At 38.8% G+C, this 18,729-nt stretch overlaps 4 protein-coding genes across 9 annotated transcripts in view; 3 read left to right on the forward strand and 1 right to left on the reverse strand.

The window, feature by feature from the left end:
- The first annotated feature begins 6,191 nt into the window (after positions 1-6,191).
- Positions 6,192-18,729, forward strand: part of LOC144989296 (uncharacterized) — a 30,816-nt gene continuing 18,278 nt past the window's right edge. For 2 of the 3 annotated variants that reach the window (XR_013653434.1, XR_013653435.1), the window contains exon 1: positions 6,192-6,737. Coding sequence is in view for 1 of the 3 variants with exons in the window: in XM_078941474.1 (XP_078797600.1) it covers positions 6,566-6,737 (172 nt within the window). In the remaining 2 variants the exon portion in view is untranslated. The remainder of the gene's footprint in view (positions 6,738-18,729) is intronic. The other variant, XM_078941474.1, reaches the window with a different exon arrangement.
- Positions 8,761-12,678, forward strand: LOC111948752 (uncharacterized). The gene is made up of 7 exons (XM_078941528.1): positions 8,761-9,286; positions 10,225-10,454; positions 10,634-10,862; positions 11,456-11,531; positions 11,787-12,064; positions 12,157-12,239; positions 12,338-12,678. The coding sequence occupies exons 1-7, from the start codon at positions 9,266-9,268 to the stop codon at positions 12,426-12,428; spliced, it is 1,008 nt and encodes a 335-aa protein (XP_078797654.1). The 5' UTR covers positions 8,761-9,265; the 3' UTR covers positions 12,429-12,678.
- Positions 12,545-14,475, forward strand: LOC144989307 (G2/M phase-specific E3 ubiquitin-protein ligase-like). 3 transcript variants are annotated; one of them, XM_078941510.1, is made up of 7 exons: positions 12,545-12,678; positions 12,783-12,882; positions 13,019-13,175; positions 13,251-13,348; positions 13,641-13,785; positions 13,862-13,979; positions 14,058-14,475. In XM_078941510.1, the coding sequence occupies exons 1-7, from the start codon at positions 12,567-12,569 to the stop codon at positions 14,345-14,347; spliced, it is 1,020 nt and encodes a 339-aa protein (XP_078797636.1). In that variant the 5' UTR covers positions 12,545-12,566; the 3' UTR covers positions 14,348-14,475. The 3 variants fall into 3 exon arrangements, with proteins under 3 accessions (XP_078797636.1, XP_078797644.1, XP_078797649.1); XM_078941518.1 differs by having other exon boundaries at positions 12,639-12,678; positions 13,009-13,175; XM_078941523.1 differs by lacking the exon at positions 12,545-12,678 and having other exon boundaries at positions 12,808-12,882; positions 13,027-13,175.
- Positions 14,476-18,532, reverse strand: LOC144981276 (uncharacterized). Of its 2 annotated transcripts, XM_023962646.2 has the most exons (7): positions 18,362-18,532; positions 16,577-17,247; positions 16,428-16,473; positions 16,216-16,307; positions 15,874-15,984; positions 14,897-15,173; positions 14,476-14,755 (listed from the first exon to the last, which is right to left on the reverse strand). In XM_023962646.2, exons 1-7 carry the CDS (start codon positions 18,380-18,382, stop codon positions 14,546-14,548), a joined length of 1,428 nt encoding a protein of 475 aa, XP_023818414.2. In that variant the 5' UTR covers positions 18,383-18,532; the 3' UTR covers positions 14,476-14,545. The 2 variants fall into 2 exon arrangements, 1 of the variants encoding a protein (XP_023818414.2); XR_013653338.1 differs by lacking the exon at positions 16,577-17,247 and having other exon boundaries at positions 18,362-18,521.

The raw sequence follows: 18,729 nt of genomic DNA on the forward strand, positions 1-18,729 counted from the left end.
GAAACCTCAGGGGTGCCCACATGAAGGAGGGATCCTCCCCCAGGACGGACAGGCGATTTACCAGAAATCTTAGAGAAGAATTAACTTATCTAAATCTACAACTACATATATAAAAGTCCAGCAGACCAGCTTCATCCAGCCGTGGTTGTGGGGACAGTCAAAGGCGCGAGTCGAGCCGGAGACAGGAACCACAGCCAGGTGTAGGAGCAGGAGCAGAGACGAGGTACTCGGTCAGGTACAGAGCAGAGACGAGCCAGAGGCAGGATCCACAGCCAGGTGTAGGAGCAGGAGCAAAGGCGAGGTAAACGGTCAGGAACTGGAGCACGGATGAGCCAACTGGAGTCTGGAAGCACTCCCACTCCCCAGGAGGGGAGAGGAAAAGAAGGACAATACATGAATCGCACTGCACCAAACAGAGGCATGGAGAACTAAATGATAAATTATGATCAAGAATAGAGGAGAGGAAGGGTAGAAGTAAAAACAGGAAAGAGGACAGAACCCCAGTGCACCATAGTTACCCCAGCTTCAACTTCTAGCAGCCTTTTAAAAGAAATAGTTATTATTAAGTTTAATTTAAACAAATTAACATTAAGTTAAATAATCTCTGAATACTAACTAGTCTGACAATAAGCCTGTCCACAGAGGAATGTTTTCAGTCTAACTTTGAATGTAGAAACTGAGTCGGCCTCTCTTACATGAGCTGGGAGTTTATTCCATAAGACAGGGGCTTGGTGACTAAACGCTCTACCTCCAACCGTACTTTTACTAATTCTAGGAACCACAAGCAGTCCTGCATTTTGCGAGCGAAGTGTTCTGATTGGTTGGTAAGGGACTATGAGGTCCTTAATATAGGACGGGGCCATTCCATGTAAGGCCTTATAAGTTAACAGGAGGATCTTGAACTTGATTCTGGAATCAACTGGGAGCCAATGGAGCGAAACTAACACAGGAGTGATGTGAACTCTTCTGCTGGTTCCAGCTAACAATCTAGCTGCTGCGTTCTGAACAAGCTGGAGACTTCTTAAGGAACTCTTAGGACACGCTGCTAACAAGGAGTTACAGTAATCCAGCCTCGACGTAACAAATGCATGGATGAGTTTTTCAGCATCACTCTTAGAAAGTATATTTCTGATCTTAGCAATATTCCGCAGGTGAAAAAAGGCAGTTCTGCATGCCTGAGATATGTGAGCCTTAAATGATAAATCCTGGTCAAGTAAAACCCCAAGGTTTCTAACTGTGGAATTGGGGGCTATACTTACACCATCCAGGGAGACTATCTGAGCAGACAGAGTATCTCTGAGGTTTTTAGGACCAAGTATAATGACCTCAGTTTTTTCTGGGTTCAAGAGGAGGTAATTAATTGTCATCCAGGTCTTGATGTCACTGATGCAGACGTTCAGTTTCTCTATCTGGTCATTCTGGTCAGGCTTCATGGATAAATACAACTGCGTATCGTCGGCATAACAATGAAAATTAATGCTGTGTTTCCTGATTATGTTTCCTAGGGGTAGCATATAAAGCGTAAACAGGATCGGTCCCAAGACTGAGCCCTGTGGGACTCCATAGTTGACTCGAGTGCACTGAGAAGAATGGCCATTTACATTAACGAACTGATACCTATCGGACAGATAGGATTTAAACCACTGGAGAGCAGATCCTCTGATCCCTATGTCCTGCTCTAATCTATGGAGTAAAATACCGTGGTCGATAGGGTCAAAGGCTGCACTGAGGTCCAACAGGACAAGACTAGAAAGTAGACCCTTTTCTGAGGCCAATAACAAGTCATTAGAGACTCTAACTAGTGCAGTTTCCGTGCTGTGGTGGGGTCTAAACCCCAACTGAAAGTCTTCAAAGTGGCTGTTGTCCTGTAGGTGGCAGTAAAGCTGCTTAACTACAACTCTTTCTAGGATTTTAGAAATAAAGGGCAGGTTTGATATCGGTCTATAGTTGTCCAAGATGCTAGGATCCAAACTGGGCTTTTTCAGAAGAGGTTTAACAATTGCATATTTAAAAGACTGTGGCACGTAACCCGTTTCCAGAGAGGCATTTATCATTGTTAATATGGGATCATTAATTAGGGGAAAAGTTTCTTTAAAAAGTCTAGTGGGAATTGGGTCTAACAGACACGTTGAGGATTTGGAGGACGTAATAATTGATGTTATTTCCGCTTGATCCACAGCAGTGAAGCAGTCTAATGTTACAGAGGTTTCTATGGATGCCTCCATTTCTACCGCTTCAGCCTGTTCTGGGCTGATAGTAGGAATAACTTGATTTAACTTATGTCTAATATTTGAGATTTTACTGTCGAAAAATGTAAGAAAATCATCAGAGCTGAGAGAAACAGGAACATGTGGTTCTACTGAGCTCTGACTGCGAGTTAATTTAGCAATAGTGCTAAAAAGAAATCTTGGATTATTTCCATTCTCTGATATTAAGGTTGATTAGTACTGGCTTCTAGCTCTACGCAGAGCTTTTTAATAATTTAATAGGCTATGTTTCCAGATATCCAGAGACTGCTCTGAACCGGAGCGGCGCCATTCCCTTTTTAACTTACGGGTTTCTTGTTTAAGAGAACGAGTTTCAGCGTTAAACCACGGTGCTACTCGGTTTTGTCTGACGAACTTAGGTTTCAAGGGGGCAACAACATCGAGTGTACTCCTGAGGGCTTGTAAGGCATCATTAACAAAGTGGTCATTTATATTAGGACTGATAATATGGGAGCTGGTCTCAGAGTATTTTCTCAGAATATCACTAAGTACTGGCTGAACTGTGTGTTTAAACTCAGACACAGAACGGTCAGTTAAGGTTCTTCTAAGCTGTTTCTTATTCACTGGGGCAGAAAGATGTTCCAGTGTAAACTGGAAGGTAATCATAAAGTGATCAGAAATGATGGGGTTAAGAGGAAGGACACTCAGCTGGCTGATCTCTATACCATGGGTTAGAACAAGGTCCAGGGTGTGCTTATGACAGTGAGTGGGTTCATTCACACTTTGGGTGAAACCAACATCATCTAATAAAGCTGCAAAAGCCTTTCCTAGGCAGTCACTGGGGTCATCAACATGAATATTAAAATCCCCTAATATTATAGTTTGATCAGAATCTAAGACAATAGTCGATAGGAAGTCGGAAAACTCAGTTAAAAATTCTGAATATGGGCCGGGGGGGCGATAAATAATTATGAGTAAAACAGGTTTTGGAGTTTTCCTGTTTGGGTGACATAAAGACAATATGATGTTTTCAAATGAATTATAAGCATTTTTAACTTTAGGGCTGAGAAGTAAGCTAGACTGTGATATTACTGCCAAATATCAGAGATCAGAGGTCAGCTTCATCCTCAACATGAGAACACGAATCTGAACACTTTCCCAAGGATAAGGTGTTCAACCCAGATAGTAGAAATGTAGTCCATGACATATTTATTGCGTCTCTGGAAACTCCTAGATTTGCACAAAGAAGTCCTAGTTGCTGCTGCAGCTACAAAGCACAAGTGAAGGTCACTGGAGAATAAGTCCTGTTGAGTTCAAAATGAGTTCACTTCACACTAAAGATAAAGCTATAACATAATGAAGAATAAGATATTAAAACATACATTTTCTACAATATGTGTGTGTGTGTGTGTGTATATATATATATATATATATATATATATATATATATATATATATATATATATATATATATATATATATATATATATATATATATATATATATATATATATATATACACACATACATATATATATATGTGTGTGTGTGTATGTATATATATATATATATATATATGAATATATAAGTCATATGAATGACTTATAATAACACAATCTGCATAAATTTTAGATAACTGATTTGCCATATTGATTTCGATTTTTCTACATAATAATTAAGTAATTCATCTTTGTCATGTGCTTTATTGATACTTTATGATACTTAATTCGGTCTGACAAAAACTAGGAACCGGATATTGATAAATCATGTAATAAAATGGTTACAGTATAACGGGGTGGGATTATATAAGTTCACTTCCTTCCACTCCCTTTCAAGCAATATTTATTAATATGTCTAATTATCCTAAGTTTGATTAGTTACTGTATGAATATATAACTGAAGATTATATTGATTTTGTGTATTTTTTCTACTTGATTGCTTGAAATAAACCATTTCAAATATTTGATTTGATTTTGATTTGATGTGAAATGGTTTATTTCAAGCAATCAAGTAGAAACAATAGAGATTTTCATAGTAAACTTTCATCAAGTATCAAAAGTTAAAAACATGTGCAAAATTACGTTACATTAGGAAAGATTTTTGAATGAATTTATCAATTTTTTTGGAGCAAGTGAAGTAATATCATTAAACATCGATCAATTTAACCTTTTTTTTATATATTTAATAAGGTAATGCTGTAAGGGAGAAAAATAAAAAACAAAAAATAAAAATAAAAGGGTCCATAATCCGTCGATTATCCAAGGTTGGTATTTCTTCTGCTGAAAAAACAGCTGTCGTTCTGGGTTCAAAACCGTTTCTAGTCTCTTGGATGTTATGTCTGCAGACATTAGATTCAGGTCCATATCCTTCTTCAGCTGATATCAGCGGCACTGAAAGTTGAGATCAAGTTGTCTGCAGGTCAGAAATCTCTGCTGTTATTCAGGTGACGTCAGACGTATGGAGAAAGTGATGAATCCAGGTGTCATATTTCTTGAAATTATTTGGCTCTTTGATTTACTCCATGTTGTTTCAGACAACCGTAATCAAGCACTTCTCAAAGTTCTTCATGGTGTTCACAACCAGAACCTTGGACCGGTCCGGTGGACCGAGTGGTTTGACGTAAATCCTGCAGCCTTTAACCCAAGTGTTCTCAATCTGCTTACTCTTCCTGTGAAGCCGTGCATGTTTGGAGATTTCAGCATTCCTTCTGGTCAGATGGTCGTTCAGATAAGCAGCCAAACCTTTCAGGTTCTTCCTTTGGTTCATCAGAGCTAGCTTGTGTTTGTGATTCACAAACCTGATGAGGATCGCTGGTTTATCCGTCTCCTTTCTCCTGGGGAGCAGGTGGCAGGTCTCCATGGTATTGAGATCCAGGGAAATCCCTTTAGATGTGAGAAATGAATGTATTTGATGTTCCAGAGTCTCTCCACCGCGCTCCGTATTGGCACTGCTAGCTACGCTAGCGCTAGCATTAGCATCAGCAGTGCTTGCTCCTGCTTCGTTCAGCTTCGTTCGAGGCTTGATTGGTAATCCAGTGAGAATGACATTATTCATCCTTACTTGCTGTTCCACATCGTCCAGTCGTTTCTCCAGAATGTCGACCCGGTTTTCTCGTTGTTCGTTTTGAGTTCGAAATCTTCGGAACTCTTCCATCATTTCCATTAGCGGCGTTAGCTTAGCCGACACCTGATCCATAAAAGAATTAAGCGTTTCTTGAATGCTATCAATAGCCTTTTTGAGCTCTTCATATTCCTGGGTTTTCTTAGGGGGCATGGTCAGCTCTCTTTTTGGAGAAAATCAACCTTTTAAGTAATTTAAAGATAGTTGTATCCACAGAGAGGCACGCCACGCGCCCTGCCCGTAACCCGGAACCGGAAGTTCCAACCAAAATCAAAAAATCAAATCAAATCAAGAAGACACAGAAACTAGAAACAGCATTAAAATCTTAAGATCTTTGGAATGTTTGCATTCCAAAGATCATTAATTTTTTTTCACTTTTCTTTTATTATGTTAAATCTCAGTTATATACTTCATAAATGTGTTAATCTAATTTTAATTGAATTAAGTAAATTTCTCTATTGTTTTTTCACTGTAATAAGAATTTCCAAATTATTGCTTGTCTTTATTATTAACTATACAGTTTATTGTTTATTTATAGTTGTAATTATTCTCTTTAGAAACAGATTTTTAGGATCTTTTTACTTGAAATTTTCTTTTTTTTTTGTTTTTGTTTACTTGTTTGCTTAATAAATGTCTTTATTCATGACTGTAGTTTAGAAATACAATAAACGAATGTGATCAGGTTTAGTTAGTCTCTGATGGGGTTTGTAGTCAAATCTGAATCTCTCAAAATGTTTCCTCGATTATTTGTTTTCTATTTTTATTTTATTTTTTATTTTTATTTAATGAAAAATAAACTGTTTACTTTAAACTTTATTTGCCAGTCAAGTTAAAATGGCTTTTTTTTGCAACCATCGACATCATATGAGCGACAGATAACACTCCACACCAGCAGGTGGCGCTAAAGCACCATGACGCTGTTAGCCAAACAAAGAAGAAGAACAGCACGAGGCGCTAGCAGCGTTAGCTTGTTAGCAGGCTAGCAGCGTTAGCTTGTTTTCAGAGGTCGGCGTAGTTTTGTTGGGACGTTTGTGAGGTTTTTGGACAGAAAGGACGATACGTGGTTCGTGTGGGAACTCTCAGCATTTTCCAAAGTGTCGTAAATGAGTGAAGAAGTGTTGAACGGAAAGACAACGTGGATTGCTGTGATTGTGAGACTAGCAGATGATCGATCGGAGCTGCAGTGAAGAGGACGGCGGTGTTTGTGGGAGTTGGAGTTGAAGATCGGAGCAGGAACCATGTCTTCCCTTCAGTCTCTGAGAGAGTTGATCAGCGAGCGACTAGCTGCTGCTGCTGAAGAAATCTGCAGACTCTGTGAAGGAACCATCGTCCAGTACGAGGAGGAGCTCTGTCGTCAGCGCAGACTGCTGGATGTCATCTGGAAACCACAGCTGCAGCTCCACCACATAGGTATGTCACCTTCATCACACAGAGAAGACCTTTGAGCTTCATGCTTTTCTTTACTGCGGTCAAGTGAGCCGACATCTGTGGAAGTGTGGTCTCGTTAGCCGTCACTGACATTTAGCATGCGCGTTTACATCCTAGTTTACGGTACAAACTCAGTGAGCTGGAAAGACGGCATAAAGCGCTAATAATATCATCCATAAACTTGTTGCTGTATGCTGTTTCATGGTCTTATCCCCCTTCCCCTCCTACTATCACCCTCCTTCCCCCCCTCTCTCTAACGTCCCTCTCTCTTCTTCCCCTCTTTCCTTTTCCGTCCGGTCCAACACCAAAGATCTTCAAACATGTTTGAAATTAATAAAGTTTGGCCTCAATTACAAAAGGGGTTTATTCAGACATACCTCTGGTTTGTCTGAAGATGAATAACCCCTCTTGTTAAAGTAAAATCTGTCCAACACAAGAGGCCCTCAGCTCTCATCTGTCTGCCCAGCTGTTGGACAGGACAAGGTAAAAAAAAATAATAATAATATCATCCATATCACAGTTACCCATCATCAAATAACATGGACTGTGCTCTGAAATCAAGAGGGTTATTTCAAGCTCTATATTGTTATTTGTTGTACAAATGTTTTCATTTGGATTGCATGTCTGTTCATTCCATAATAAACTTCCAAAATAACATGTTTTGTCTGAAATATAATCTATCAGACAGATTCTAAAGGTGAGATTTAACATTGAAAGAGTGTTTTGTTGTTGAGCATGACATGAAATGGAATCAAACAGAAATGAAGAAACTCCACGTAAAATCACATCTGGTCCTGTCAACTCTTTCTAAAGTTGCTTCATTTAAGGTGACGCAAAACTTTCACTGGATTATTGTTGGTGATGATGTTCATGATCATCTCAGCAAGTTTGAAGAAAAATGACTGGAGAAAAGTAAAAATATTGACATTACAAACTAATTTAGGCTCCTCAGACATAGAGAATAACATGTGAACCATCCCAAATACCACTTCTTTCAAAGCCCCCCCCCCCCCTCCCACAAAATCCCCTGGCAGCTGCATCAGAAATAAATACAATTACAACGTAGTATTCTTTATTAACAAATAACAGTAACAACTGACTACTACCTATCTAACTAATGAACTATGTTGTAGATTGACTTAGGGCTGGGCGATATGGCCTAAAAATAAAATCTCCGAATTTTTTTGTTTTTAATTCAATTTCCGATTCCCCCCCCCACCCTACTTAAGGAAAATAATAAGTACAAACGGCAGACAACTTAAAGCAAATGTGCTTTTATTTAATCAAACCCAAGACAAATGTAACGCCCATTTCTGGGATGAATTATAAATGAATTAACACATTCTTGGAATCAAAGTTAAGTATAAGACTTTTCTTCTTACTCCCTTTTTGGACTCTTGTTTAAATAATTTTGTCTTCTTTTATATAATTTTTGTCTTGCTATTGTCTTATTTTGTTATTCTACACTTGTTTTCACTTCTCTAAAATAAAAAGGTTACTTCCTTAAAGTTCCAGTTGTGTTTTAAGTCTCACTTTGTAGTCTAGACTAAAGGAGACAAACATTCACCTGAGAGTAGCAGCATTTTCTAAAGGATTAACAATACAGCTCATATCTGAGGTCTAAGGTTTAAAATAATTTAATAAACCCCATGAGTCACGCCCCCCACCCCAGTGGCCGCCTCCTCCAAAAACAAAATCCTATGGCAGCCGCGTCACAAATGAATATACAAGTAATAATTACAACGCAGTATTCTTTATTAACAAATAACACTATGAACTAACTATACAGGCGTTGTAGAATGAGTATATGTGTGTGTGTCAGAGGACTGAGCGCGTGCCACGAGAGCGCGCGTGAGAGCCTTTGACTCCGATGGGCTTTAGGCAGCGTGTGTGTGTGTGTGGGGGGGGGGGGGGTCTCTTCCTCCACGTCTGTAGCAGTAAACCCAGACCAGTTCCATCAACAGATGATTTTATTCCTTTCTTGGGAACAAACTTCTCACTCTCACCGGTAGCCATGCTGTTGCTTGTATGGTGTCAAATTCATGCCTAAACTATTTGGCATCAAAACTGTAAAACCAGGAATCAAAACCCGAATTCTGCAAACCAAAACCCAAAATCTGCGAACCAAAACCCATAATTTGCAACCAAAACTCAAATCTGCAAATCAAAATTCATAAATTGAGAACCAAAACCCATAATTTGCAACCAAAAGCTATAACCTAAAGCGCAATCATATTTCTCAGGTGCTGATTTGTTTTCTCGCTGTTCTGAAATCGTCTTTTTGAGTTGCGCTTTTATTTTGAAATCGTCTTTTGAGTTGAGCTTTTTTTTTTTGCGGTTGCGATTCTAAAACCTGTCACACACGTAAAAACAGCGCCACGTCAGTCAACGGGAGGGGAGGCGGGACATCCCCGACAGCCAGTAGCTCATTGGCTACCGAATGACTCCGAGTCTTACGTCAGCGTCCACCACCTCAGAGCGCCAAAATCGTACCAATATCAGAGACAGTCATGGCGAACCAGCAACCGGAGGTAAGTCTTTCACATCTCAAGAACAATCAAACGTGTTCTCTGTATAATCGGAGGACGCCAGCATAGTCAGATGAGCTCCACCAGTGACTGCTAGGGAAAAAAAGTAAGATGTTGCATGATAAATCATCACCACCACTCATTGTAAACAGTGAGCTAATGTGCTAGCTTAATGCTTACCCCCCCCCCCAGCAAAGTAGATGGTTTATTGATTATTATTATTTATTTATTGATAATTATTTGAGTCTTTGCAGAGGGTGTCCGCTCCTTTTTAATGCTTTTTTGTTCTCATGTCATTACTTGTAACCATTTCCATTTACTGTAACCAATGTTCGCCTGTGCTAGCCGTGTTAGCTTAATGCTAGCGGGTTATTCCGGCTCATTTCCTGACCCACCCCCCTCCCGTAAAAAAGTACCGGTAGTTTATTGATAATTATTTGTGAGTCTTTGCAGAGGGTGTCCGCTCTTTTTTTTACTGCTTTGTTGTCATTTCATGACTTGTTTGGATAAAACTAAGTCGATTTTTACGACAGTGTCAGGATCGAGCATACCCGACAGTGTTAAGTCCACGGTGGATAAAAAATTCTGGAGGAGATTAAAGTCGTAATGAAGGATACGGTCAGACGAACTGAGACCGGTGTATTAGAACGATTACTGTGGGTTTTTTGGGGCTCTTATGCAATCTTTACGGGTTTGACATGACTACAGCACAGTGAAATCATCAACAGGGGCAGTTGATTATACATGTATTTGCATATTGTGTTGAGCTCTTAAGCAGAAGTGTAATCCGGTGCGGTCATTGGTAGGCTAGAAGTTCCTAAGATAAAAGCATAATGTTTAATAATAACCTCCTTTCTTTTTTTCTTTCTTTGTGTATTTATTTATTCATGAATGAAGGAATTATTGGAAATTGTAAATCTACTTTTTTTTGCAATCGCCAGAATGGATACTCTGAGATACTGTCAGCTGTACAGACCCTGGTGTCTGCACTTCAGCAAAATCTACAGCAGAGCCAAGCTGCAAACAGGGTGAACCAGGGACCTGGTCCAGTAGTACAGCAACAGATGGCTACTCCTCAGCATAGCCAGACACCACACCAAAGTGATCAGGGACAGAGTCAGAGTCTTTTAGCACAGCAACGGACCACATCTGTACAGCAGGAAATGAGCAGGTTCTATTATAATTGAAAGTTCTTTGTCCTAAGTATTTTAGTGTATTTAACGTTACAGTCACAAATTGAAGTATTGAAGTATTTGTATTTCCATTTATAATTACTAAAATTGTTGACATATGTTAAAACAGAAATATAATTATGAAGTGCTCATTAGTATGTGGTTTCTTCTGTCTCAGGTCTTTTCCAGCTCTCTTCCGGAGGCAAAATGCTACTGGAAAAAGACGTTTTCCAAGTGCCTCAAAAATATGCAAAATGTCCAAGTTAATGAAAGCGTTTTCATGCAACTTCTGCTTGCTCAATACAAATTTAAAGTACACCCCCTCTCCTTCAGAGGAATTACAACTTTTTCAGGCTGGACTAGGCAAACGAAGCATCAGTCTTTCAGAGAACCTAAGTCATTCTGAGGTATGTCTATGGTACAACCATATCACAAGACCTAAATTTAGGTGGTTAATAGTAACATAAAGTAACTATCATTGTTGTGTTTGTATTAGACTTTTGCACAAAAGAAATTTGAATCTCTGAATTTGTCATAAGCAGGTTGTTTCCATCTAACTTGTTCTAATAAGTTTCTCTTGTCCTGTCAAACTTCTCCAAAAAAAAACTTTAGTATAACATCCCAACTTTGAAGATGGACAAAGATGCCTTTTACAAATGATTGATTGCCACTACTGCTTTTGAGAAATTTGTCACTGGATGATCATTTAAATGGTTATTATTCAGGGCTAAGGCTAATGTGTAATGCAGTAATAATATGTAGTTCAATAGCACGACTCCATCATATAAATGAGGCCAAAACCAACTGGAAATTGCTTTTACTAAATCCAGCAAATAACCAAATTATTGGAAAGCCTGAAAAATTGAGATAGAAAAGGGTTTCTTTATTACTTGGAAGTTTCTTCAATATTTGTTTGTGTATTTTGTATGGGTATTAGAAGTGCACGTAAAATTCATGAACATTAATAAAATGTATTTCATGCTTCTCTTGTTTACCTCAGCTGCAGAACCTGTTGCATGAAGCATTTCCAAAACTGGAGGCGTTAACAGGAGGATGGCTGCTTCATAAATCCTCAGGTTGTGTGTGGGTTTTTTTTCTTCCTAAACACTAACTGCTTATTGCTTGTATTTTTCCCTTTTTTATTCTAAAATTGAATATCAGACACCCATAAAACTTTGTTCACTTTCACACTCAATTTCTGGGTAAAGTTGCTTCTTTGCAGCCTGAATGTTTAAAGCAATTCTTTGTTAACTGTGTAAAATAATTTGTCCTAACCTTTATAGGAAAACTGCAATTCTTTCAGAATCTCAATGTGTCAATATTTCTTATAGGTGGCAATGGAAAGAGACAAATGATACTCATAGCTCCAGATAGCGAAGGCTATACAGGGGCACAAATAAAGATGGTCTCCCTCAGTGGTAAAGCAACTCTTTATATAGTTCCTCTACAAGACGAACTCAACACTACTCCTTTACCCCCTGAAGCAAAAGAATTTGAGAGCATGCCTAAAGCAGCATGCAAAAGTTGCCAAAAGCAATTTCCACTGCAAGTTCTGGCTCTCCATGTACATTCATGCCCAGTGATGTTAAGCTCATCTGATGAGGAAGAGGTAATGAATAGTTATCCATATTTGAGCATTAGACATATCTTAAAGGTCATATGCATGTCATCAATACAACTCATTTTGTATACTATTTTCAGCCTGGTGAGGGTGAATGCCCCATATGCCACGAAACGTTTCCATTTATGGACTTAAACATTCATGCCAGTTCCTGTGGAGAAAGGTGAACCCTTTTCCATAGCTTAAACATTTTGTGCAACATTAATTGCATAGTAGTTTTGGCATAACGTCAAATTCACTGCTTTTTCATCATTTCCACAGGTCTGACAACAGTCTTGAAACCAACACTGCATCAGATACACTTTCTGACAAGATTTCTTGGCAAGTAATTATATGCTGTGAAATTGTATAAAAAGCTTACACGTCTTGATCCAAATCACGTAATTTTCTGAACAGTGAGGAAGATGTTTTACGTTGGCTTGCTGCCCAAATTGACCACACAAAAGAGTTCAGCCTTTGTGTGGCACGAGAACAGTTGGTGGAACGGGGTATGATGCTCTGGAAAAGACAAAAGCGAAGTTCCCCCATCAATCCTCTTAAAGTTACTTTTCTGGGAGAGTCTGGAATTGACACTGGGGCACTGCGTGTGGAGTTCCTGACAGGTACTTATGTTTGAGGAATGAAACAACATTTTATTCTTGTTTATTGTGCATTCCTATGCATTTCTGTATCACCTACTTGAATGTCTTTTTTACTTTTGTTTTAGAGTTGATTTCTGGGATTGGTGACAGGCTCTTTGAGGGTCAAGAAGGGAAAGGAAGAATCCCAAAGTATTCCCTAAATGACCTTGACAATGGTCTCTTCAGGTGTGTAATGTTATCTCAGATTCTTCCCAGAAATTTAAAATGAAATAGTGCAGTGTAGAGGCCTTCCTTCATGTACAACTGAAACATATTTAAATTCATAGTTGGTTGAACATTTTTCAAACTTAGAGTTTTTAAGAGTTGCAGGGGAAGTCTTTGCAGCGAGCCTTGCACAGGGTGGTCCAGCTCCATGTTTCCTACAAGAATGGTGCTACCAGTTCCTGGCAACTGGTGAGCTGATACCCATAAGCAAAGATGACATCTTTGACTTGGAGTTGTCACCACTGATTGAAGCTGTAAGATCAATTTATTGTTTGATATTTAATTTAGGTATTAAACAAGTTTGTTACTAAAACACTTTTTTTTTGCAGATTGACGAGGCGAACGATATGACAAGCTTCACAGACCAGATTGTTAATTGTGGCTACACTGGTCCAATAAATGAGGAGCATAAAGCTAGCATAATCAGGTTTGTCTGCAAAAAACAAAATTCTGGTTTGTTTTTTTGTCGTCATTTTGTAAACGTGCCTCTGCATTATGAAGACGGGCATAATCCTGGTATGAGTGGTACAGAGCAGAGAAAATTACTAGCAAAAACATACTTTGTATGGTTTTATTCCTGTTTATTCCACAAATAAATAGTAATTATTAAATAGATTATTAAATAAATTATTTCACAAATAAAGATCCATAGAAATAATTATAAATTAGGTGGTGGTTTTAAAATTTAACTAATCCTGTATTTCTGTGTTTCCTGTAAGGGCAATTGTCTTGCATGCCACAACAAAAAGGACAGCGATGCTAAGCCAGCTACGACAAGGCTTAGATGTCTATGACTTCTTAAAGGTCATCAAAGGAAATCCAGCACATTGCCGTGGTCTGTTTGTTGCTGGCAATATTGAGAAAGTAAGTTTGACCGTTTAATTAGCTAATATGCTCTGTGCTCTTTTTAAATTGATACACACCCTCTGCATTATTATAGGTGGATTCACACTACATTGTGTCCAGACTTGCACCGGAGTTCAGTAGCTCCACAGTCAACCAACTAACAGAAAAAAAAATCTTAAACTACTTTCAAGATTTTCTGCTCGAACTTGAGGGTAGGTTAGATCTCAATTTTTCTCTCCCTTTTTTTCTTCGTTAATTATTGAAATTCTGTTTTGTTTTTTTCTTTCAAGATGCAGAACCCGAAGACCACGACGAGCCCTCTGTCCCCGGTGTGATGCAATGGCTTTCTGGCCAGGCTCACAGACATCTCTTGTTATCAGACAGGGAAGCATTTAAAATAGTTGTTCGTTTTAACCACAATTGCTTTGACAACATGCCTGGTCACACCATCTGCTTCCCTGTTGTTAGTGCCTGCACACAAACTGTGACTTTTCCAACAGCTCATCTCAACTCTTTTGAGGAGTTCAAAGAGAGTATCTTGATCTCTCTGAAGTGTGGCGCAGGATTCCACAGAATCTAGTGTTTCAACAATTTTTGTTTTGTTAAAATCTAGTGTTTCAACAATTTGTTATTTTGCAAAACTTACTGTCTTTTGTAAACAAAAGGAATTTAATGGATCAAACATAAAAAAATTGAAGTTATACAAAATTCCAGTGGTGGTTATTGACCATCTATTATTTTATTTTGGTTGAGATCTGTTCATATTGGTAGTTGTTTTTTACATTCTGCTGTGATGACATACATAGTTTAGTACAGAAATGTAGATGTCTTGGCCATGGTTTTCAGATGTCCCACAAGGGTTGAAAAGTTGGGACAGTTGGGACAGGTCTGAGTCAGAGAGGGGACAAGCCACAGACGGAACAACAACTCCAACCGTTTCCTGCTCGGCCTGGTTTGAGTTAGACTGTTGTCCAATGTCCACAGAACCCTGTACACACAGAAAACGAAAGTTAAAATGGGAATATATATATTAACAATGCATCGACTGTTAATTTACAAATTCTATTTTTTTGCCACAGCATTATAAAAACAGCACAATTGTAGTTAAAACTGCTTGTTTTTGTTATACCTGCGCATAGACAGGTGGATTGATGGGAGTTTGAGCTCGGCCCATTGCCCACAGTTGGTTGGGGGTTAAATTTTGTTCACTGCAAAGGGAGTGGTTATCCCACGTGGAAATGAAACTTTCCAAGTCAGCTTGCAGTCGTGGCAAAAACACATAATGCGCAGCAAAGAGATGACGACTGTCAGACGGGTCCAGCAGTCCATCTTCTTCCAAACAGTGAAACATGTTGTAGTAGATGACGGTGACAGACATCCACACATCCCTCCACAAACGTTCAATTCTGTAAAAATAAAATAAAATGACTCCTTAAAATACAATTTCAATATGTTATGGAGTATTTCAGAAATGTACAGCCACAAATATGGCCTAGTAAGTACAGTGGGACACAGAGAATTGCTACCTATCTTAAATATGTTGTGAACTTTATGTGCAGCATTATGTTTATTATTGTACACAGTACAAAATTAAATCTCAATTTATTTGGATTTTATCCAAAAAATGATCCAGGTCTAAACAGTTAAAAACATTATGATTATGGCCCACATTTTCTTTAAATTATTCAAATTATTATTCGCAGTTAAAATGCAGTTGACACATTCTTCACAAAGCTGTACTTGGAATATGGGAGCCATGTTTTTTAATACTTGTCCTGTCCAACAGCTGAGCAAACAGATGAGAGCTGAAAGCCTTTTGTGTTGAATATATTTTACTGTTACAACAGGGGTTATGAATCGTCAGACACACTAGGTGTATTTTTGAGTTAACCCCTTTTATAATTTAGACTAAACTTTATTCATATCTACATTTGCAACAGTTTTTGTTGGACGGGACAAAATAAAAGGAGGGGGGGGGTAGAGAGAAGGATGCTAGAGAGGGGGGATAGGAGGGTGATTATAGAAAATGTGTGTGTGTCTGTGTGTGTGGGGGGGGGTCAAATCATAAATCATGTTTATAGTCATTATATGGGAGCTATGTCTTACCTTTGATTATGAACACTTTTGCCAGCCATGAAACTGCCTCTGTCACACCCACGGACTGCAAACATCCATCTTGCTATGTCCACATTTTCACAACCTTGGTCTGCTCTAACCCTTTAGATGCACAAAAAAATATTAGCTGGTTAAGTTTCAAGTAAAACATAGAGGACAGAACTGCTCTAAACTGAAATATCACCTCTGCTCTCAAGCATTTAAAGTAAAACGTTTTGTAAAAAAAAAGGTCCTGTGACAGGAAGTTACACGGTTCTGGTCTAAATGAAGCTTAGTGGTTTTCTACACCTCTCAAGTCTGCAAGAGAGAATTTAGGTACTGACAGTCACAAACCTATTAGGAACACCGTGGTCCTCCACTGAGCGCAAAAAAAACCCTAATGCTGTTGAAGCTTTGTTGTTTGTTGCTGCTCCCAGGTACATTATCTGTGGGGTGAGATAAAAAGGGGAAAAATGTGGGAAGAAATAAATATATGCCAGTTAGGTGATATTTTAAACACAATTAGTAAAATAATAGTATGAAGGGCAAACAAAACAAACCCTCACCTTTCGTGAGAAGCCATCTATGGCTCCAAATATAACAAAACCATACCTGCAACACAAATTCAAAATAACATTTTTTATACTATTTCAAGTGCAACAGATGAAGTATAATATCTTGCAGATTTTCTTAGATTAGATTGAATCTGACTTGCCTTATCAGCTTATGGTTTGTATCTAGGTGAACTAGGGATAGTGGAGCAGGTACACTGTACACACGCCTCTTCACACATCCAAAAGTAGATCTTGTTAGTCTGCCTGAGACACCCGCCCCATCTACACGTCTCATAGATTTCCATATTCTGGTCCATGTAATGCGATGTCCTAGAGCCCGAAGTTTGCCTTTCATAATTCTAAAGCCAATAGTGGGGTTGCTTTTTTTGATGCTGAAAATAAGTTGATCCAGCTGGTCATCTGATATATTGCTATATGTGCTCTTAACTGTCAATCCATGCCTTTTCAAAGCCCGATTGATCGTTCTCTTGGATACACCCATTAGGTTTGAAATGGATGGGATCGACAAGTCGGTTTCAAGGTATTCTCTCAACTTTTCTTCATTCACCATGATTTTAGGACGTCCCACATTGTTGTTCAAGAACTCAACTTCCACAGCTGGGCCATGCTGTTGCTTATATTGTGTCAGAAGTTCATGCAGATTTATGAGAGCATTACAAACATCTTCAGGAATGCTGACTTGGTTTGAAACAGAGCGAATGAATGCCAGTTCATGGGTACATGTAAAAAGTAGATGACCCAAATCCAGCGGGTGTGAAACTGCTCTCTCTATGTTGTTAAATAGTCGTTGCAGCACTTCCCTCTGGAATTCCTAGAGAAATGTTGAGAAACCCAATTTAGGTTATACATTCTTTGACATCTTAAAACATATTTTGATTTATCGTGGTGACAATTCACTGGTTCTTACTCCTAGGTTAGATATGACCAATCCTGACACTCTCTTAAAAATCGACAAACCCTGTCTCCGAATTACCACCCTGTGCCCTATATAGTGTACTATATAGTGCGTTCGCCATTTTACATTGTCGGAATCTACAATTCTAAAATTGAGTACACTCGAAAATTTCCAAGAATTCTCTACGAAAAACCAGTGTGAATCGATGCTCACGTCATTGGCAAATGTAGACCACAATGCATTGCGTTTGGATTTTTTTTAAAACGACGGGCGCATGCCTGATGAGAATGATTAGTAACTTGGCGGTTTATTTCTGAACAAATACAATAAATCTACACCAATGTGTCACGTTCTTCGTCATCACAAAACAGTATATTCATAGTCTTCGTAATATGTTCATATTTATTATGTTATTAAAATGGATATTGTCATAATCGGCGTAAATGCAGTCGTAGTTCCCCTCCAGACCAAGTGGTGGCAGCAATGCGCCTTTATGTTTCCTTGTCAAGCGGCGTATAAGCAAACACCCGAAGGATAAGAGTAGCGAGCATGGTGTCCGAATTGCTTTTAAAACTCCAAAACACTATATAGTGCCGCACTATATAGTGTTTAGTAGTTAGGGGTTAGGGTGATTATTCGGACACAGCATCAGTTTTATTAATACAAGTCATGAAATGAGCCGGAATAACCCGCTAGCATTAAGCTAACACGGCTAGCACAGGCGAACATTGGTTACAGTAAATGGAAATGGTTACAAGTAATGACATGAGAACAAAAAAGCATTAAAAAGGAGCGGACACCCTCCGCAAAGACTCAAATAATTATCAATAAACCATCTACTTTGCTGGGGGGGGTAAGCATTAAGCTAGCACATTAGCTCACTGTTTACAATGAGTGGTGGTGATGATTTATCATGCAACATCTTACTTTTTTTCCCTAGCAGTCACTGGTGGAGCTCATCTGACTATGCTGGCGTCCTCCGATTATACAGAGAACACGTTTGATTGTTCTTGAGATGTGAAAGACTTACCTCCGGTTGCTGGTTCGCCATGACTGTCTCTGATATTGGTACGATTTTGGCGCTCTGAGGTGGTGGACGCTGACGTAAGACTCGGAGTCATTCGGTAGCCAATGAGCTACTGGCTGTCGGGGATGTCCCGCCTCCCCTCCCGTTGACTGACGTGGCGCTGTTTTTACGTGTGTGACAGGTTTTAGAATCGCAACCGCAAAAAAAAAAGCTCAACTCAAAAGACGATTTCAAAATAAAAGCGCAACTCAAAAAGACGATTTCAGAACAGCGAGAAAACAAATCAGCACCTGAGAAATATGATTGCGCTTTAGGTTATAGCTTTTGGTTGCAAATTATGGGTTTTGGTTCTCAATTTATGAATTTTGATT

This window comes from Oryzias latipes, chromosome 2 (genome assembly GCF_053564925.1).
Source record: "Oryzias latipes strain Hd-rR chromosome 2, Olatipes_Hd-rR_3.1".
NCBI lineage: Eukaryota > Metazoa > Chordata > Actinopteri > Beloniformes > Adrianichthyidae > Oryzias > Oryzias latipes.